Source organism: Drosophila bipectinata, chromosome XL (assembly GCF_030179905.1).
Source record: "Drosophila bipectinata strain 14024-0381.07 chromosome XL, DbipHiC1v2, whole genome shotgun sequence".
NCBI classification, from domain to species: Eukaryota; Metazoa; Arthropoda; class Insecta; order Diptera; family Drosophilidae; genus Drosophila; species Drosophila bipectinata.
Window position 1 is genome coordinate 20,576,888 of NC_091734.1, and position 20,847 is coordinate 20,597,734.

Below are 20,847 nucleotides of genomic sequence, written 5' to 3' on the forward strand. Positions count from 1 at the left end.
GTTGAAGCGGACGGATATTTACATAGAACACATAAGTCAAAAAACGTAATGACAGACTGACAGTATGGTAACATTTTTCTAAGGTGACATTTAGATCGGTGCATGCCAGAATATCGGACCATTCATATGTATTTATAAGGCTATTAAGAAAATCAGCTTTACGGAAACAGCGAATCTTATTTGCTACGCATTGAGACATCTTATCCAATCAGACATCCAATCATATGTATCTATAAGGCTATTAAGTTTGTGAAAATCAGCTTTACGGAAACAGCGAATCTTATTTGCCACGCATTACGGAAACAGCGAATCTTATTTGATACGCATGGAGACATCTGATCGATACCAGGAATGGTTTCGATTGAGACCTCCAACGTGGGGTGATATGGATCCTCTGGACTTGAAAGGGGGAAAGCTCTGGAGAGAGTGGTGTCATCAGGATCAGATACAAAACATAAGTCCAAAAGCCGACCTAACGAATTTGCAACATGGTTAATTTGACTAGGGACATGTCAAACATGCTGCGGTGAAGTCATGGTGCGTGATAAGTGATAAAGTTGAGTTATCGACATTGGACCACTTTAATTCTAGGATATTAAAGTCGCCCACAGCTACAAGATGGTCACGATCAGTCACAAGATTAAAAAGGATTGAATAGCGGAAAAATGATGCCAATGTGTCACCAAACTCTTGTGATTCCACCTCTTCAGAAGCAAGTTGGGAGTCTACTAAAGTGAGGACAACTTTCCCATCGCCAATATCTAACAGTTGTTTAGAGGAAAATTCGGAGGATAGATCTTAGTCAGTTGTACTTTTTCAACATTACTCCACGATGATTTTAAACAAGCATAAATTTGATTAGCGTACGTTGGACGTGGAATAACGGGAAGAGTTTGTCTGAAATCACCTGAAAGAAGTAACAAAGAGCCGGCAAATAGTTTATCATTGTTTTTTATACCCCTATTGTCCAATCAAATGCCTCAAGCGAATTTTTACATGCCCTAGTGCATTTATCCCAAATAATTATTTTACTTGTTTCAGCGCTATGCCCATAGACGATTGTTTTTTTTTATGTTGCACACTGCATCTGGATTATTTTGAATGTTCAATGGCAGCTAAGGTGCAGAATAAGCTGTTCTGCCTTCATCTAATAAAGTTGCTTTAATGCCAGAAGATGCAATGGCCAATGAGATGCCACTTTTTTAATCGTAACTCGGCGAGAAGTTTTGCCAATTCCGGTATTAGTATTGTACTGTAGTTCACGATTCATATCTATGATGAGTAAAAATGATGTCATTTGGAAGTATGAATGAATGTATGAATTGACTTCAAGGAACAGCATAGAATCTGGATCCGTACCCAGAAGTATGCCGCGAAATGGTTCAGATGGTGTTTCAATTTCGGGTAGTTGTACTTTTCCTGATGAGCATTCAGAAATACAGGCTTAAGTAGACATGGAATAAGCACAACATTCATCCGGCGCGTTGTAATGTTAAACGTTGTCCAAGGATCCCATCCAGTTGGTTAAAAGTCGATTTGGTTTTTTAGATTTCTTTGAGTTCAATTTTATTTGTCTTTATTTTCTGGAGCGGCCGTTGTTGCCGCTCCGAGCCCCCAAAAGGTTCTTCTCCTTTACAATATTTTCTAGGAGTTGGGAAGTCTAGGTGGTTATATATTCTGGTTATATATTCTTAAATATATAGCTAATCGCTTAAGCGGAGGTTTTAATGCACCGACCCTATAAAGTATATATATTCTTGATCAGGATCACCTCCTGAGTTAATATGAGCATGTCCGTCTGTCCGTCTATCTGTTTCTACGCAAACTAGTCTCTCAGTTTTAAAACTATCGACTTGAAACTTTGCACACACCGTTCTTTCCTTTGCACGCAGTATATAAGTCAGAACGGCCCGGATCGACCGACTATATCCTATAGCTGCCATATAACTGATTCATCGGAAATGGTATAACTTTGGTGTTTTTAGAGTTAGAGAGTTCAAATTTGACACGAGAGCTATTTTTGGCAATACATTACGCCAAATTTCATAAGGATCGGCCGACTATATCCTATAGCTGCCATATAACTGAACGATCGGAAATGGTATTTGGTAGAAATATCAACTTTCGTATTTTTGAAAATCGAAGCTTGGGACTCTCTTTTAGATTTTTTATTGTAATTAATTGGTTTTATTACGATGTAATCATAAGGATCGGCCAACTATATCCGATGTTTGCGATATATATCCGGTTTTAACTGCAAGGGTATATCAACTTCGGCTCCGCCCGAAGTTAGCTTTCCTTTCTTGTTTTTTAATCTTTTTAGATCGTACAGAAATCTAAACAGATTGTCGTAATTCTTGAATTTCTCAAACCGTGCAGACGCAGCAGACAAAGCTCCATCTACAACGACGTTGAAAAATTATATTTGTAAAACTTATTCCTGTGATTTTTCTAAGTTCAGAGGATCATCATGACCCTTATACTCAAATTGTTTTCTGATTTTTCGAATTCTCTTCGTTTCGAATGTTGTTTCTACATTAAGATCTTTTACGATTTCACGAGCTACAACTAATGCTTTCTCATACCCAGTACATCGATATTCGGATAAGAAACTCTTAATTCTTTTTAGCCCTTTCACAGCTTTATCAACCATATCTTTTGAATGCATTTACAGCGAGCAAAATATCGTACCAAACAACTAGACCTACGACGAATTATATTTTCATCATTTATTCTACTATAGACTCAACTTTCTGTTTATTTATAAGATCTGACTCTAAACAAGAATCCTCAGACAAAGCATCGACAACACCTTTAATTTGAAACCTTACTACTTTGTCACTGTTTATACGACTCTCCCATCTTGTTTCAGACCAGTTTTTTACACCAATCGCAACATGTTTATGCAAAATCGACCATCTCTGTGTTGATGATCCAAAAATGCAATAAATATTATTCAGTATACCAAAAACATAATCTGCTTGACGATTTGCGGAAACCGTGTCACATAACACGAAATTTTGAGCTGTGACATGCGCACGGTGTGTAGAATGCTCAAAGCTTCATTTCCAAGATTCGTGATTTTGGATTCATTTCCAAAATTGTCCAACTCAGTACAAGTCACATTCGTCAAATTTTAACCCGTGGAAGATAAAACCGGTACGAAGTCTAAAAAGCGTTCTTCAACTCGAACATCTTTAGTAACCATATCGACGAATCGGATGACAAAAGATAATTGTTTTTGGCGACTCGTGTCAGGCGTAAAATCAAGAATCAAGGCGAAGTATTTGGCAGAAGAAATCCTCAAACAGATTTTATCGCAAACAGTGGTTCCCAACAAAGCTACAAATTCGTTCTGCGTGTCCTTTCCGAGATAATGATCGGAGATAATGATAATGAACACTTGGGATACGATTTTTCCAAGTGTTTTTCCAAAACAGGGTCAAAACGTGCAATCATCTCGACCAGCCCTAAAAAGTTGCCATTGTTTGAAGAGAATCACTTATCAGTTTGACCTCGAAAAGCCAAATTATGTTCTGCTAAGTACAACGTGATATGCAACAAGCGCTTCAATACTTCTCGCCAGCGCATCGTTTCATCCAATATCATTTTTTGCAGATTTTTATCAATGCCTGATACTTGTTAAATTCTTAATTTAGATTCTATCCACCTGCAATATAACGATGAATTATTTACAGAATGTCGGTTTATGAATTTTGCGGTAAAATACGCATTCTTTTTTCAAATTGAGGTTATAGTCACTCTATGATTTTGTTAAGGTATGTTTTACGGTCACTCAAAGCGAATATTTCAAGATTAGGTCATTAATCAAGTCAAGATTAGGCTATTCTCTGTACAAAGTATTTCATACGAACTGTTAAGCAATCGAAGTTTTAGTGGAACACATTAATAAAACTGTTCGAATTTAATTTAAAAACAAGAAAGGAAAGCTAACTTCGGGCGGAGCCGAAGTTGATATACCCTTGCAGTTAAAAGCGGATATATATCGCAAACATCGGATATAGTTTGCCAATCCTTATGAGAATATAATAATATAACCATATTTATTATAATACAAAGTTTAAAACAAGTCCCAAACTTCTATCTTTATCAATACCAAAGTTGATATATCTACCAAAAACCATTTCCGATCGTTCAGTTATATGGCAGCTATAAGATATAGTCGGCCGATCCTTATGAAATTTGACATGTTGTATTATTTTGTAGCCAAAAATAGCTCTCACCTAAAATTATAACTCTCTAACTTTAAAAATACCAAAGTTATACCATTTCCGATCAATCACTTATATGGCAGCTATAGGATATAGTCGGCCGATCCCGGTCGCTCCGACTTATATAATGCGTGCAAAGGAAAGAAGGGTGTGTGCAAAGTTTCAAGTCGATAGCCTTAAAACTGAGAGACTAGCTCGCGTAGAAACTGACAGACAGACGGACATGCTTATATCAACTCATGAGGTGATCCTGATCAAGAATATATATACATTATAGGGTCGGACATGTTTTCTTAACTGAGTTGCACATTTATGACCAAAATTATAATACCCTCTGCAATGGTATAATTAAAATAGTCAGTATACCTTTAAAAGTTTAGCAAGTGAGTTTGTGATAACTCGTGGCTCTCTATTGCTGAAATTGTATGTTTCCAATCTTGAAAATCAAGAACTGCGAATCGATAATTTGTTTTTGCGCCGATTTGAAAACTTTTATAACAAGAGCAGAATAAACAAATTTTTTTTATAGAGTAGACTAGCCATCGTCAATCGACACGTCCTCCGTTTGATAAAACGCAACAGTAGTGAAAATCGGAAAAATTACGATCCTCAACGTTTCGAGGATATTGGATATTTTTAACTTTGATTGGGCCTTTCTCAACAATAATGTTAATTTGCGAAATTGTCAAGTTTTCAGACCATTCTTCAGGGTCATTGAGATTTGTTTTAATGTTTGTCGAATGATTAATGCCATTATCTGACGATTTTTTTTGCTGGCGGGTCTGCAATATTTATAATAAAATATAAATTTACTTTTAACACAATCGTAGATGCACAAATTTATGGAAATAATACAGATATGCATAAACGATTAATTTCACGGGCCAAAATATAAGAATTACCATCAACATCCGATGAGTCTTTACTACGATCAAATACGTTTATTGGTCTCTGATTTCTTGAAGTTGTATTCAAACTTTCATGTATTTTTTTAGCTTCGGATGCAGAATCATAAGAAGTGTCCGAAATACCTTTATTTGCTCCGTCATGTGCAAGCATCTATAAAATTTTGTTTGGTCAAATTGAACGGTAAAAATTGTTACGGAAGTCGTTAATGGCAACAATATATATAATACGAAAAACGAACTCCTTTGTGTAGATAAATTGTTGTTTGTGTCCTGTGATAGCAAAGATTATAAAGTACATAGATGGGACATCTCATACAAAGAAAAATTTACTATGGCGGGTTCCAGCAGTGGAACCAAAGATGTTAAAATTAAAGATTTAACTTTAAACTTAAACTTTATATTTTGAAGATAGAAGCTTGGGACTTTGTTTTAGCTTTATTTCAATAAATTGGTTATATTTTGATATTCTCATGAGGATCGACCAACTATATCCGATGTTTCCGATTTTAACTGAAAGGGTATATTTTGCACGCAGTCGGAACGGCCAGGATCGGCCGACTATATCCTATAGCTGCCATATAACTGATTGATCGGAAATGGTATAACTTTGGTGTTTTTAGAGTTAGAGAGTTCAAATTTGACACGAGAGCTATTTTTGGCAATGCCAATTTTATAAGGATCGGCCGACTATATCTTATAGCTGCCATATAACTGAACGATAGAAAATGACCTAACTTTTGTGTTTTTAAAGATAGAAAGCTGGAACTTAGTACAGATTCTATTTTTGGTCAGTTGATCCAACTTACCAAATTTCATTAGGATCGGCCGACTATATCCTATAGGTGCCACATAACTGAACGATCGGAAAAAGTATTTAGTAGAAATATCAACTTTCGTATTTTTGAAAATAGAAGCTGGGACTTGTTTTAGATTTTATATTTTAGTTTATTGATTTTATTATGATATTCTCATAAGGATCGGCCAACTATATCCGATGTTTGCTATATATATCCGGTTTTAACTGCAAAAGTACTCGAAGTTTAACTTCGGCTCCGCCCGAAGCTAGCTTTCCTTTCTTGTTTTTTTTTTTTATTTTTATTTTCGTATGCTTTATTTCCTTCAAAATGTATACTTTTATTAAAGCTAATGTTATAAATTTTTGTTTTTACATAGTCTTAGCACGAAGCTATGCTTTTCAACTGAAATATTTTGACATATTTAATTTGTTTGTTATTTACAACATATATTATCTTCAATAAAAATAGGATACAAAAACCTTGATCTGGCACTTAATACTAATTTGGCTATTTTGACTAATTTTACTAAGAGAGTTTATTAGAGCTTTTATTAGAGCTTATTATTATTTATTAGAGCTTATTTATTTTTACTAGGAGAGTTTAGCATATATTGTTGTACCGTTTGGACTCCAGCTATTTCGTGCACGTTGATAGTGCTTGTATAATATGGTAGATTAATTAATAGTTTCAGAAGTTTATTTTGACAAGTTTGTATTTTTTAATATGTGTATGTGTGTATAAAGTATATATATTCTTGATCAGAATCACCTTTAGAGTTGATGTCCGTCTGTCTGTCCGTATGACTGCCGGCCGTCTCTCTGTCTGTTTCTACGCGAACTAGTCTCTCAGTTTTCAAGCCGATAAAACTTTGCACACAGCTTTTGTTCCTTTGACGCAGTTTAGTCGGAAGGGTATCAGGGTATATACCCTCTGCAAGGGTATAAAAAGTGTGTTATATTTATCAATGCTGCAGCTGAAGGAAAGTCCATCGATAAGGCGCGCCTTGTGGGGGATAAGCGAAGTGAACTATCTGATGGCTTTTCTTGGCGCATTCTGTTATGTGCAGCTGCGAATTCTTTAAAACTGTCATTTATTCTCCCAATTGCAAAATTGGGAGACGTCGCCCAATTCTCGAATTTTTTCAAAAGCCTTTGCAGAGTTTCCTTTGCTTTATACACACAATTTTTTTTTAACAAAATGGCCGTGTTATTCGCGTAGGTGTTAACACACATTGATGTGACTGCTAAGAAGCATCGTGAGTTAAGAGCGTGAACCAGATGTGTCCAAGGACGCTTCCTTGGGGAACTCCTGCAATTACCTTTGACGTGGAGGTAGCTGCCGCTAAGTTTAAACAGCTGATAGTGGAGAAGCCTTTAAGCTTATACAGGAGCCTCTTTAGCCAAACCCTGTCAAAGGCCTGTTTTTAGATGTCTGGAAATGCTGCCACCACGTACTCTTTCCGTTGGATGGAATTGTGAAGGGGTCCAGTGTCTTCCTCTAAAACCAAATTCGAAAGATTGGAAAGCAAGTGAGCCAGGATGCTTCTATCTTAGATCTTGCCAAAAGTTTGTAGTTGACGGATTGGACCATAGCTGTTGAGGTTTGGTGGCGGCTTGCCCTTTCTGTGAATCATGGAGACATTGGCCTTTTTCCACGGCTTTAGGAAATGCGCAAGCTTAAAAGCAGCATCGAACAGCAGAACCAGGAACAAGATTGGACGAAGAAGAAGCATCTTTACGGTTAGTTATTCCGTCAGGACCAGGGGCATTTCTATTTTTTAGCTTCTTCATGATGTTCACAGTTTCTGTAAGTGTAACAGGACGAAGGGGTAATGAATGCTGTAAGGGAGCGTCTTTACCAACTCACATCTTCTCCTTGAAGCAGTCTGGAAGGGTTTGAAGCATTCTTCAAGATCCTAAGCAAAGGCCTCTGCCCAATCCTGGGGTGTGCGCGCCCATGAGCCGTCTGCTCTCTTGATTGGAAACTTGGGTGCAGCCTGTCATTTATATCGACCTGTTAACTTCCACAGGGCAAAATGCGTGTCTTTATTGGAAGTTCCTTCTTCTAGCTCATTGTCAATGCAACCTTGCCTGAATAGCGTCAACATGATTCGCACTCTGTTGGCAAGCTTACGATGGATTCTGCCAAGGTTTCTATCCAACGTGCATATATATTCATATCTGATATTTTGCTTCAGATCTATTCATCTTTAATCTTGATTTGGTTGGACGTATTATTTTACCATTAAAAGAATCCATGGGAAATCCCAACTTTCTAAATATACCATTTCCGACCAATCAGGCATATGGCAGCTAAAGGATATAGTTCTGACTTATATAATGCGTGCTAAGGAAAGAAGTGCGTGTTGAAAGTTTCAAGTCGTTGGCTTTAAAACTGAGAGACTAGTTTGCGTAGAAACAGACAAACGGACAGACAGACGGACAAACGGAAATTCTCATATCAACTCAGGAGGCGATCCTGATCAAGAATATATATAGTTTATAGGGTGACATGCCTCCTTCACGGCGTTGCACACTTTTAGACAGAATTATAATACCCTCTTCAAGTGTATAAAAATATATATTTATTTTATATATATATACATATATATATATAAATATATATATATTTATATATAATATATAATTTTACTATATTTGTGAAAGGTGAAGGTAAAGGTTTACTCACAGTTTATGACTTTTTCAAATAAAAATTAAAAAAAACTATATTCCTATTTGTTTCCTATTAATCGTGTTAAACAATTTTCAACAAATGTTATTTTGTTTTTCTTTTAGGACGTGAGCTGGCTACATTACATCATATCTGCGTTTCCCACTTACAAGAGCTACAGGAACTATCAAATATACTTTCAATCAAAAAACTCGTTACAGTCACAGACATGTTGTCCAAACATAAAATAAAGTATCGCGAGATGATCAGCTAAAAATAATGTATTAGAAAAAAAAAAACTATTGAATGTCATTAGTATTAAATGTACGATTTTATTTTCAAAACAATATTCAAACAATTTGAGCATGAAACAATAGCTTGAGTTTGATTTGATTTTTTATTCTACTGGTTAAAACTAATTATGTATTGTGTTGGAATTAGCAGAAATATTTAGTTTCATAATTATGTATATATGAGCTTAACATTAAGCTAAACATACAAATTTTGTATCCATTTTAATAATTCGCTTTTGTGCTCTCTAAGCTGCGCTTCTTTATTGTCTCTCTTTGGAGATACACGGGGAGCTTGTAGTTGATAAGCTCTACAATAATTGTCATGTGCATAGCTCTCTGTACTTGTGTGAGCCGGAGGCGTTATCGGTCGTGCCAGAATAGAATGCATTCGTGGTTTTCTCTTGGCCTATGATTGACTTGGGATTGATTTTGGAGTATAAGTTTAAGTTTGACCTCCGAATAATTTTTCTGTCCGTAAATTGTTTTGATTTGTAGTCAGATTTTGCCTGAAAATAAACCTTGAAAAAATATTGAACTTTTCAAAATGGCTAAGCTTTCCACTCGTTTGGATGTAAATTCGCTGCTTAAGATGCTAGTGCATCATCTTTTGTGCTTTCTTAGCTCTCGCCATTGCAAAGAATGGCCCCGAACAACCGTGTGGCTTTGGTTTTGTCGAGCAACAGGTTCAAAAATAGATGATTTTGCAGACCCATGTAAATGAGATTATCTCCCTATGGGAAGTTCCGTTGGAATCTTCCATGGTTTTTCGAACAAGTTTAATAGCATTTTAGTGTTTGGGATTTCCTGAAAAAAAAGAGTGATTTCTGGCACAGGTTTACGTGGGAAACCCTTTAAACGGTGTATGATTGTTATGTTGCTTGAGGCCGCCCCACTGACTAACACTTGACTGCTAAGCTAGCACTGAGTTGTGTAGCTTACTCTGTGCCTATATTGACATTTCTATTTCTGAAAGTCATAGGCCTAGACAGATTTTAGTACGTAGTTGCACAGCAGGCCTTGTAGACAAGACTTAAGTAAGTGACAAGGAGTAAGACAAGGATAGTAAGTGCATTGATGAGCCAATAAAAGCAATTGGCTTTTATTTTTGACTTTATTTTGTCCCATTTAAATATGATCTATTTTTCAAGAAGAAGTCAAGAAGTAACAAGAAGTCCTTCTCTAAACAATCAGAAATAGAAAAAAATTATCAGATTATTAGGATTATTTCTGGGGATAAATACACTTTCAGTCAGATTTCGCTGCAATTGCAAAAATGCCTGTTTTGAGTGCTAAAGTGTGCTTTTTGCTAAAATCAGTAATAAATCATCTTTTTTAATTGTGAAATATTTTAATTGATCCATAAGAAATGTTGAATTTGTGATTAAACTGTGTTAAAAAAATACATTCTGTCGACTTAATTGGTAACACAAAATGCGAAATTTTTTTTTTGTTGGTTTCAAGTGATATTTTAAAAAGTTTATTAATATAAACGGGCTTTATAAAATTGTTTTTTAATCGGAAAGAGAATTAACCTATTGAGTGCGGTAAGAAAAACAGAAACGCCGTTGAAACTCATTCCTTCTTAGTGCTCGAATATTAAACGGGCGGAGCCGAAATTGATCTACCCTTGCGGTGAAAACCGGATATATATCACAGACATCGGATATAGTATAGGTCGACCCTTATGAGAATATCATAATATAATCAATTTATTACAATAAAATATGTAAAAAAAAGTCCCAAGCTTCTATCTTCAAAAATACCAAAGCTGGTATTTGTACCAAACACCATTTCCGATCGTTCAGTTATATGGAAGCTATAAAATATAGTCGGCCGATCGTTATGAAATTTGGCAGGTCGGATCAACTGACCAAAAATCTACAATCTGTAGAATCTGTACAAAATTCCAACTTTCTATCATCTGAAATACGAAAGTTGTGTCATTTCCTATCAATCAGTTATAAGGCAGCTAACGGATATAATCGGCCGATCCCGGCCGTTCCGACTTTATACTGCGTGCAAATGAAAGAAGGGTGTGTGCAATGTTTCAATGCTTGCGTAGAAACAGACTTAGGAGTTGATCCTGATCAAGAATATATATTTTATAGGGCCGGAGATGTCTCCTTCACTGCGTTGCAGACTATTGGACAAAATTATAACACCCTCTGTAAGGATATAAATATCCATTTACGAAATATTCTACATAAATTAAGAATCGATGCTTGATTGATGTTGGATAAAGCAGCCTGCGGAATATCCGCCGTCGCACATAGGAGTATTTATCAAAAAAACCGGACAAATTTGAAAATCGTGAAGTGCTTTTAAGCTCATCAAAACGGCACTTTTCCTTATCTCTAATAACCGCCTCTTCTATAAACAGACCCCCCTTTTGCCACAGTCCACTTACTTGGTGACAACGGTGTTCGCAAGTACGTTATTGTGCTTTTTGCGTGTCTTTGTTTTTGGTGCTTTAAAATATTCGCAGTAGTTTTGTGATCAAAAATAAATTCGTCTAGCGGACAAGTGGAAAAAAACGACTTGATCATGGAATTAGAAAGTAAGTACTGTATAAAAATCATTTTATAATTTATTTCTTCATTATATTTTGATTTATTCATTCAATTTTAGAAAATGCATTTTTCATCAATTTTTTTTTATTAAATTTACAATATATTAGTGATTTTGTTTATGTGTCGCGCCTTGTCGCCTGGAACTTTTTATACAGGAATAAAATTTATCTCTGTCGATAACTTAAAAGAAAAAAACATTTCCCCCCAACGCACCCCATTTTATTTTTTAGCGTTTCAAAGTATGCGATCATAATTTTCATTAAATCGGCAATGTACAGTGTTTGGTTTCTATTATTTCAGATGCTTCAGAAAGTGTGAAAAAAATCACCAGAATGGAGCTATACTCTATTTTGCAAGAATCCAAAGGGAAAAAATTAAGTGATAAATTTATATTTTTGGAAGATAAGCTGGTAAAACTGACATCATGCCCACCCGAAAAAAGATGTAATCTTAGGCGTCTCATAAAATATTTCAAGACCAGTTTTAAAGAAAAATGGAGTGCTGCCCGTCATACACATGAACGATTTGTAAAAAATAACAAAGAGTGGCTGAACGTTATATTGGAACTTCCAGCTTTTACCCATAAAGCAGGACGCCCAGTGAAACAATTCAGTGAATTAACTGATCGAAGCAAGCGGCGTAGAACAAAAGAATTACGGGCCCAAGTACCTGTTGATGAATTAACGTACGCTGCCAGTGTAAGCCAAGGAACTTCTGGAAACAGCGACGTTTCTAAAATTATAAAAGAAATTACAACATCTCCAAATAGAGCTAAAAAGTTTCGAAAAGTAGTTGGGTCAGCTGAAAAGGAACAAATTGTGCGGAAATACACTCCACAAGAAGCACTAGCACTATTTGTAGATGGCAATTTTACAAGAAGGCCATGGGAATTAATACAAGGCGGTCGCAAAGAAATTTACAATTGCTATTCACTCATCCAAAAAGCGAAAAAGGAGTGTTATCCAGCCGAAGAATTCGTAAAAGTGACAGAAACTAGTTTTGAAGTGGGACTTCAATCTTTGCTGGACCACACGGTTTTGCGACTGATTAAATATTTAAAGGATGCGAATAATACTTTATCTGAATATGATAAGCAACATCTTATTCTAATAACAAAATGGGGCTGCGATGGATCGCATCAGACCCAATTCAAACAAAAATTTAGCGACACTGAGAATGATGATGGCAATTTATTTTTAAGCTCTTTAGTGCCTGTGAGATTGATTGTGTCAGTTAATGGAGAGATGAAAAAAATCGTATGGCAGAATCCAGTGCCTTCTTCAGTAAGATTCTGTCGACCTATTCGGGCCCGATTCGTGCACGAAACCAAGGATGTAACAAGTGAAAAAGTCGAGTTCATTGAAAAACAGTCAAAAAACCTTAAAGAAACTGTTCTTGAAGATTCTTTTAAAATAACCCATACTATGTTGCTTACAATGGTTGATGGAAAGGTATGCAATGCTCTGACAGATACAACATCAACCATGAGATGCTATATATGTGGGCAGACTTCCAAAAATTTTAATAAATTAAAAAAAGGAAACGTTTCTTGGACTCTCTGTCTTGCACGCGAGAATTCGACTTTTTGAATTACTTTTGCACTTGGCATATAAAATACCCCTACAGAAGTGGCAAGCTCGGACGCTTGAAGAAAAGAAAGTGTTGAAAGAAACAAAAGAAAATATTCAAAAAAGGTTCAGAGTAGAGCTAGGCCTTCTTGTTGACATACCCCAAGCTGGCTATGGCAACAGTAATGACGGCAACACATCCAGAAGGTTTTTCGAAAACCCAGAATGCTCTTCACGCACAACAGGACTCAGTGTAGATTTAATAAAGATGTTTCAAGTTATCCTTGAGATTGTATCATGTGGATACGAGATCGATCCGAAAAAATTTGATACTTATGCACAAAAGACTGCTCGATTGTACGTTGATCTGTATGGTTGGCATCCAATGTCCCCTACAGTTCACAAGATCTTAATGCATGGAGCTCAAATAATATCAGAAGCCATTGTACCGATCGGACAGCTATCAGAGGAAGCCGCTGAAGCACGAAATAAACATTTTAGGAAATATCGTGTGGACTATGCCAGGAAATTTTCTAGAGTAGACTGCAACAGAGATATATTAAATAGGTTATTGCTAACATCGGACCCGTTGATCAGTTGCAGTACAAAGAATAACAAGAAGAAAAGCAGACCTCTTTCCAAGGAGGCAATGTCTATTTTAATGGAAAGGTCCACGAATTATTATAGCACCGACTCTGATCAGGATAATGATTCTGATTGACTGAATTTCATAAAAATTTCTTTTCTTAAAATTTTTATTTTTTTTCTTCAAAATTTTCCTTTTTTTTTTTTTGTGTCTGAAATTATGAGTTAGTATAAGACATTATAAGTTAGTAAAAAATAAACAAATGCTAATAAATAATTTTGTCCGGATTTTTATTTCAAATACTCCTATGTGCGTCGGCAATAATATATTAACTTTTTCGTCGAGCCGCGCCCAAATCCATATATCGCCCAAATCAGTTTGTATCAAATTAAAGCTAATAAATTAACCCCTATATCGAAATAACGAATTTTAAAATTACTAAAAAGGGGATTCTTAACAATAATTGCAGCTCCCCGAAAACGCTCGGTAACTTAACATTATTGAATCTCGACGCTGGAAAATAATTATTTGAACTATTTTCCAATAAAAATTTAAGCTGCGCAAGCTTAAAAGATAACATTACAAATCATAACTTGGCTTGTGATTTGTGCGCGAAATATAAACATCTAGTTACATACGGATATGGCACCCGTTGTTCGCAGATTGCTACATTCGTTCATACATATACTACACCGCTATATAGAAGTTGTACAGTGGGTCGTAAATTATCAGTAAATAACCAAACCACAATATATTTTTTGTTGCGAAAATGAATCCGTTTTTTGAGACGACGAGGGAGGCACGTTTCATCCTGGACCAGGAGCTCGACGCTGGTTAACGCTGCTTCCGTTCTCAATTTAGATGCATCATTTGGCAGGGCTTTCCAGGCTGTGCTGCTTACTACTTATAGTGGAGGTTATGCGGAGTGGCTTAAATTCCGGTCATTATTCTCCTCCATGGTTGACAAACCCATTAATAAGTCGGGTGGAGAGGTTTCAGCGGCTCCTGTCTTCATGAGTTGGCGTTGGAGACTATGCGTTCATTAAAGCTGACAGACAAGAATTATGACGTTGCCTTAGAGCTAACACAAGGTTTAGTAGTCGCCGGCTGATCTACCAAGCTTATATAAATTCAATAATCCAGCTAAAGTCCGTAGAATGTTTATCGGCGACGAGGCTTCGCGAACTCTCGGACAAATTTAATTCACACATGAAGGTCCTAGCTAGCATGGGTAAAACTAAGCAGATTGCCAGCTACATCATTATAAAGGATGGTGGATGGTACCACGCAGTGCATGTGGAAGGAAATGATGGCTGACTCTGAGTCTTTGAGTGACTCTGAACCACCGTCATTGTAATTCGTCGAGTTGCCGTTCGTGTAGACGCAGGAATCATATCCTGCTGCATTTTGCTGGGAGCAATCCAGCTGGCATCCAAAGTCAGCCCTCTTCGCCTCTTCGAGGTGTCTTATTCCAGAAACACCGTTTCTGCCAATTCTCTCGTAGCTAAGGTTTGCTGTGGTGATATGGTGCTGCTCGCTCCAGAGTTGTGTTTACTGTGTGTTTACTGCCACGATTCTGGATCACAAGTAGTCGTTGTAACTTTAAGATTGGCGAAACAGCTCCAGCTTCCAAAGATCAAGTCTAAGGTTTCTGTATCTGGCATAGCTAATGCCGTGTTTTCAGTGGTTTTCAGTTCTCTACTGATGGGTTTTCAGTGCAAGTTAGCTTGCAATCCCAATGCACAGACTACTCCGTGCAATTAACAGCTATTGTTGCCTCCAACATAACTGACATTTAGCCCAGTTTCGCGTTAGACGTTAGTGATTGGAATATTCCCTCCAATTTAAAGCACGCAGATACTCAATTTCATTAGCCTCGACGAGTCGATTTTCTTATTAGAGCTGGGCTATTTTACGCAATGCAAAAAACATTTGTGGGGGCGGAGGCCATGATAAAAGAAACTTCCTTATGGTAGATGAGCGGTCGCGACAAGGCAGCCAGTTTGATGAGGACGAGCCGATGATTTTACACTGAAAGCCGTGGATTTCATTGCCGGTGCTTATACCGAGAAAGAGGGTTTGAGCATTCTAGAGCAAGTCTTAGCGCTCCTGTCAAGAGGCGATGTATTTTGGAAAAACACTTTTAAGCGCTTATTAGAGCAGGATCACTGCGTTCCTCATCAGAAATAAGATGACTGAGCGGTAATTGTAAAGGCACAGAAATGAATACGGACTCCCGTTCGGGGGCGGAAGTGAGCGTGGCCAAATTTTTTTACAAACTTCAATTTTTAACGTTCGCATTAAAAATTTAAACACATTTGTATGGGACTTAGCATATATTAGGCTATATCTCCTCCAGAAATTGGGACAATTGGCTGAAATGTTTACAGATGTAAATTAACTATAGAAATAGTTTGGCATCAAAAGTTTTTATGGTGCTACATAAATTTGTTATTTGTGGAGGCAGAAGGTGAAGTGGCAAAAATTAAAAAAAAACTGGTTTCATACGCTATGTCGACTCGGCTGTTAATGCTGATCAAAAATATATATACTTTATGGGGTCGAAGATTATTCCTTCTCTATGTTTAATACATTCACACGAATATAATATACCTTTTTTTTGTACCTTTTGACTTAAAACTTTGCACACACCCTTCTTTCCTTTGCACGTAGTATATAAGTCGGAACGACTTCTGTATCAGAAGGCCGGGATCGGCTGACTATATCCTATAGCTGCCATATAACTGAACGACCGGAAATGAACCAACTTTCGTGTTTTTGAAGATAGTAAGCTGAACCTTAATACAGATTGTATATTTGGTCAGTTGATCCAACCTTCCAAATTTCATAAGGATCGGCTGACTATATTTTATAGCTGCCATATAACTGAACGATCGGAAATGGTTTTTGGTAGAAATACCAACTTTGGTATTTTTGAAGATAGAAGCTTGGGACTTTCTTTTTTAGATATTTGATTTTAATTAATTGGTTTAATTTTGATATTCTAATAAGGATCGGACAACCATATCCGATGTTTGCGATATATGTATATCCGGATTTAAGTGCAAGGGTATCCGGCTCCGCCCGAAATTAGCTATCCTTTCTTGTTTTTTTTTTTTTTTTTTGCGTTTCGGCTCCGCCCGAAATTAGCTATCCTTGTTTTCTTGTTTTTTTTTTTTTTTTTTGCGCGGTCTTTTAGAATTTTTGGAAATGGCTTGTGCATCAATTAGAGCATCAGCTAGCATTCCTGTATTAATCATAAAGCTTAGAAGCCCAGACGACCGAGGGGCGCTCGAGAACCGATTAATTAGTATATATTGGCAAAACTCTATATTTTAAATTTGAAGGACAGGAAAGTGATGTTATAGAGTACGCTTTTCCTAATACAAGTCAATGCAATATTTCTAGCGTTCTGGAGCAAAAGTGTGCTCTTTCATTTCGCGTATTCATTTCTTTTACACACTTTTACTCCAGAACTCTAGTAAAATTACACTGACTTTTTTTGGGAAAAGCGTTTAACTTCAACAATTTTGTAATGAAATTGGTCTCGTTTTATTCAGGATTAATGCGACAATATTGATATGTGTTAAAAATGATAGCATATCTTATAAGATGTACCGGAAAAATGGCGTCAAAGTCCCTAAAACACGAACAAAATGCCAAAATGTCAGTTTCTTGTGTACAAATTTATCCTTATCCTTTTTTATTTATTTTATCCTTTTTGTTTAAAAAAAATGTAACTTTTTTTGCGCTTAAAAAATCTTAAACGAGTTATTTTAAACCGATTTTAAAATTTCCGAAATTTTGTAAATTCTTTATTTTAAAATTCGGAAAATTTTAAAATCGGTATAAGGGGTTATATACAGTTGTACCGCGCAAAAAAAATGGAATTTCATCGATTTTTTTTTGACACCATAGAAAATATTTATGAAAAATGTTTTACCGGCGTTGTTTAGTACGTTTCTGGGTACTTAATTACATTTTTTCAAAAAAAAAAAAATAATAATATAAAAAAAAAAATAAAAAACATAATAAAAATGTTATAGTCAGCTATCATCTTTTTTCGATGGTGAAATCCAAAATTCAAAAAAATTTAGTTAGTATATTGTATTGTCTAGTCCGTGAGCGAAGGATTTTTAAAAATTTTGATTTAAAAAAAATGGCGACGGTTTAACAAAAAATGTACTTTTTCAAGGTATAAGATTTTCGATTTTTATGCTTTAAGAAAGGAGTTTTCAAAAAATTGAAAGTCCCTCGTTCACGGACTAGCTAATATCATAATAAATAAGTGGTCAAAATGGTGTTGATCGGATTAGTAGTTTTTTTAGTAATCGTGTCCACCGCAAAGGTAATTTCGAAAAATCAAGATTCTGAAATAATCGCGTTTAAAGTGTTACGTTTGTTCAAGTATTATGTACCTGCACATGTGCGCTATAAATAGCTACAACTTCGGTTCTAATGCTCCGATCGTTATGAATTGAGAGTATTCCCAACAGTATATACTTAAAGAATATGTAATAAAAAAAAATCGATTTTTTAATCAATCACAACTGTATATAACCCCTTAAAATAACTCGCTTAGTATTTTTTAAGCGCAAAAAAGTCACGAAAAAAGTTTTTTTTTCAAATAAATCAAGGTTTTGAGGGTGTTACAAATATTTTAAACACGGTTTTGTGTTATATTCGACGTAATAAACTTTTCCTACTAGCTCTCTTTAAAAATTCCGCACAATTTTTTTTTGTCGTACTGTAGTATTATATCATTTGCTGAAAATTTTTGAAAACTTTCAAGATCGGACTGAAGGTTGCATTGGGCAGATTTGTATTGAAGACAAAGATTAACATTATCGACATACATGAGCACTAGAGAGTTTGGTAAAACTAAAAACTGTGTAGATAACATCAGTTAGAAATCCTTTTTAAAAGCCATCTATGACAAAAGATGTCAACTCCAGTAAATTCGTGGTGGTAGAGCGACGCTTTATGAAGCCATGCTGACAAGGAGAGATGATCGAAGAGCAAAGGTGTTGCAAATGAGGAGTAAATAAATTTTAAATAATTTTGGCAGCATCGGTTTCCCGTTTTTATGTAAGGGAATTATGAAAGATTTCTTCCACTTAAGGGGAAAAGTCGAGGTTTCCAAAGATCCGTCAGCCAACGGGTACAACAGGGGGACCTACACGCAAGCGATTGCGTGCCGTAACTGTGTACACCGCTGGAAGTGCGACTATACTCTCCACGTGAGGGCGGCTGGTAACAGGTCCCACTAAGGTCATGTCTCTGCCGAGGATGCTGGCTAATGGTAGTCGGGCGAGGAGAAGAACACTCCGTTCCTCAAATGACCCCAATCCAAGGTGGAACAGCATATGCCGAAGGATGCGTGTCCGAGGGGAGGCTCGGACGCTAATATGCGAACTCTGGGGGACCGGCCGAATCCCCCAGTTTAAACCAGGCTTATCGTGACAAGCGTGCTATGTCATGATGGACGAACCCCTTCCCGCCTACTCTTGTGACCAAAACATGCATACTACCTTACCAAATAAAAACCAAAGTGGAGAACGGAACTCTCTAAAAAAGTCCGGAAATGGGGTCAGTTACCCGTCAAACTCCAAGGCTCTCAAAAGCCAAGGTGTTGCTGAGATGGAGAAGCTCCCCACAGAGGGGCAACATCTGGAGGCGGGACGCGCCGGTGCAGAGGAGGTTGCCAAGGCTTCTTCTTCCGAAGCGGGGCTAGCCATGGGACCACCGAACGGCGTGGAGAGGAAGACCCCAGGGTCAACCTTTAAACCAACCGGCGGGGCCCCTAAGGCGAACCCTGATCCGGGAGCGTCTTCATTTTAATGAGGGCGGACCCATCGGCCGAAGCCAACCCGGACCAGGCCGAGACTATTAAGGGGAGGTTCTTTTGGATTTTTCCAAAAATTAAGCAAACTTTGAGAATGGATTGCGGGAAAATGAAAAAACATACGAACTTATGCTTTTGAACTTTTGATTCGTTGTTTATTAACGAAAATATTCAATATTCAGGAAATTCAAAATGGCGGCTTCAAAATGGCGGATCTCGTAGACCTCTATTTTTCTGCTTTGTCGAATGTAGGGCCGCTGGTAGTGAACTTAAATAAAAAATGTATATAATTTATTAAAATTGATGGAATTTCCTATGCCTTATAACTAACGACAATTAATTTTGGTAAAAATAAACCAATTTCATGGACGTTTAAAAACAAAATTGACATTTTTTCTCTTTTTTTTTGTTTAATCTCGTTTAAAAATTATAAATAAACAATTTTTTATACCAATTTTAGGTATAAGGCATACAACATTTTTTGAATGAAGGAAATCGGATCAATAGAACGAGCCCTGTGCGCGACAAGAGGTTTGAAAACATGGTTCCGAGAAAAACGCGTTTAAAGTTTTTAGAAACTTTGCATTTAGATAGCTTTCTTGTTATCATGGGTATGTTTGAAACGCTCTAGCTCAAGAAATACGCGTCGTATCGAAATATCCCTTGGTATCGATATATCGTATCGAAATATCACGTATATTCTACACGTATGTAACTTTCATTTTATTAAAAAAAAAAAACATTTTTTCAAAAGAATCCAAAAGAACTTCCCCTTAAGTGGGCAAGGAAGATCCTGCCCGTTTTTTAATCGGAAAAGGCGGGTGTGAGTGTGGATCCGAATAAACGTGCTGGGTCGGATCCTGCCAAGGAGACCGCGCAAAGCGTGAAAAGACAAAGCCATCCACCGCTCGTTCGCCGAAGTGACGAAGGAAAGAACCCTAATTGTAGTCCTGGAAAAGGGCTCCAAGGATGGGTTCATCCCCAAGGACCTTTGGCGACGAGTGGTAAACGAGTTGCATGGGCGCTTCGTGAAGGAGATGCTGCGAAGCGGAGAGCCCCAACCAGAATGTGAAGACGCAGGATGATACCAGAGTAGCGTTAAGGTAATTAGCTGTCAAGACGCGTGATCGGTTGAGACCTACAAGCGTATGGTAATCGCTGGGAGAGGTTTACCCTGGAGCTAAGCTGGTGGCGGTTGTCTGGGACGAGATCCCAAGCAAACCGAGGGCGCGAGTGTGGCTCACAGAAAAGCCAGCCGACCCTAAGACTATCCTAACTATGCTTAGAACGTCCTCACCCTCAACGAGGAGACCGTAAAAGCCCTGGAAAGGTCGGAGCACCGGCTGGAGTACGGATTTCAACACGTGACGGTCCGTAT

At 37.0% G+C, this 20,847-nt stretch overlaps 1 protein-coding gene across 2 annotated transcripts in view; it reads left to right on the forward strand.

The window, feature by feature from the left end:
- Positions 1-8,981, forward strand: part of vap (RAS p21 protein activator vap) — a 181,580-nt gene extending 172,599 nt beyond the window's left edge. The window contains exon 9 of one of the 2 annotated variants that reach the window (XM_043211381.2): positions 8,733-8,981. In XM_043211381.2, the coding sequence (XP_043067316.1) occupies positions 8,733-8,881 (149 nt within the window). In that variant the 3' untranslated portion in view covers positions 8,882-8,981. The remainder of the gene's footprint in view (positions 1-8,732) is intronic. The other variant, XM_043211382.2, reaches the window with a different exon arrangement.
- The last annotated feature ends 11,866 nt before the right edge of the window (positions 8,982-20,847 follow it).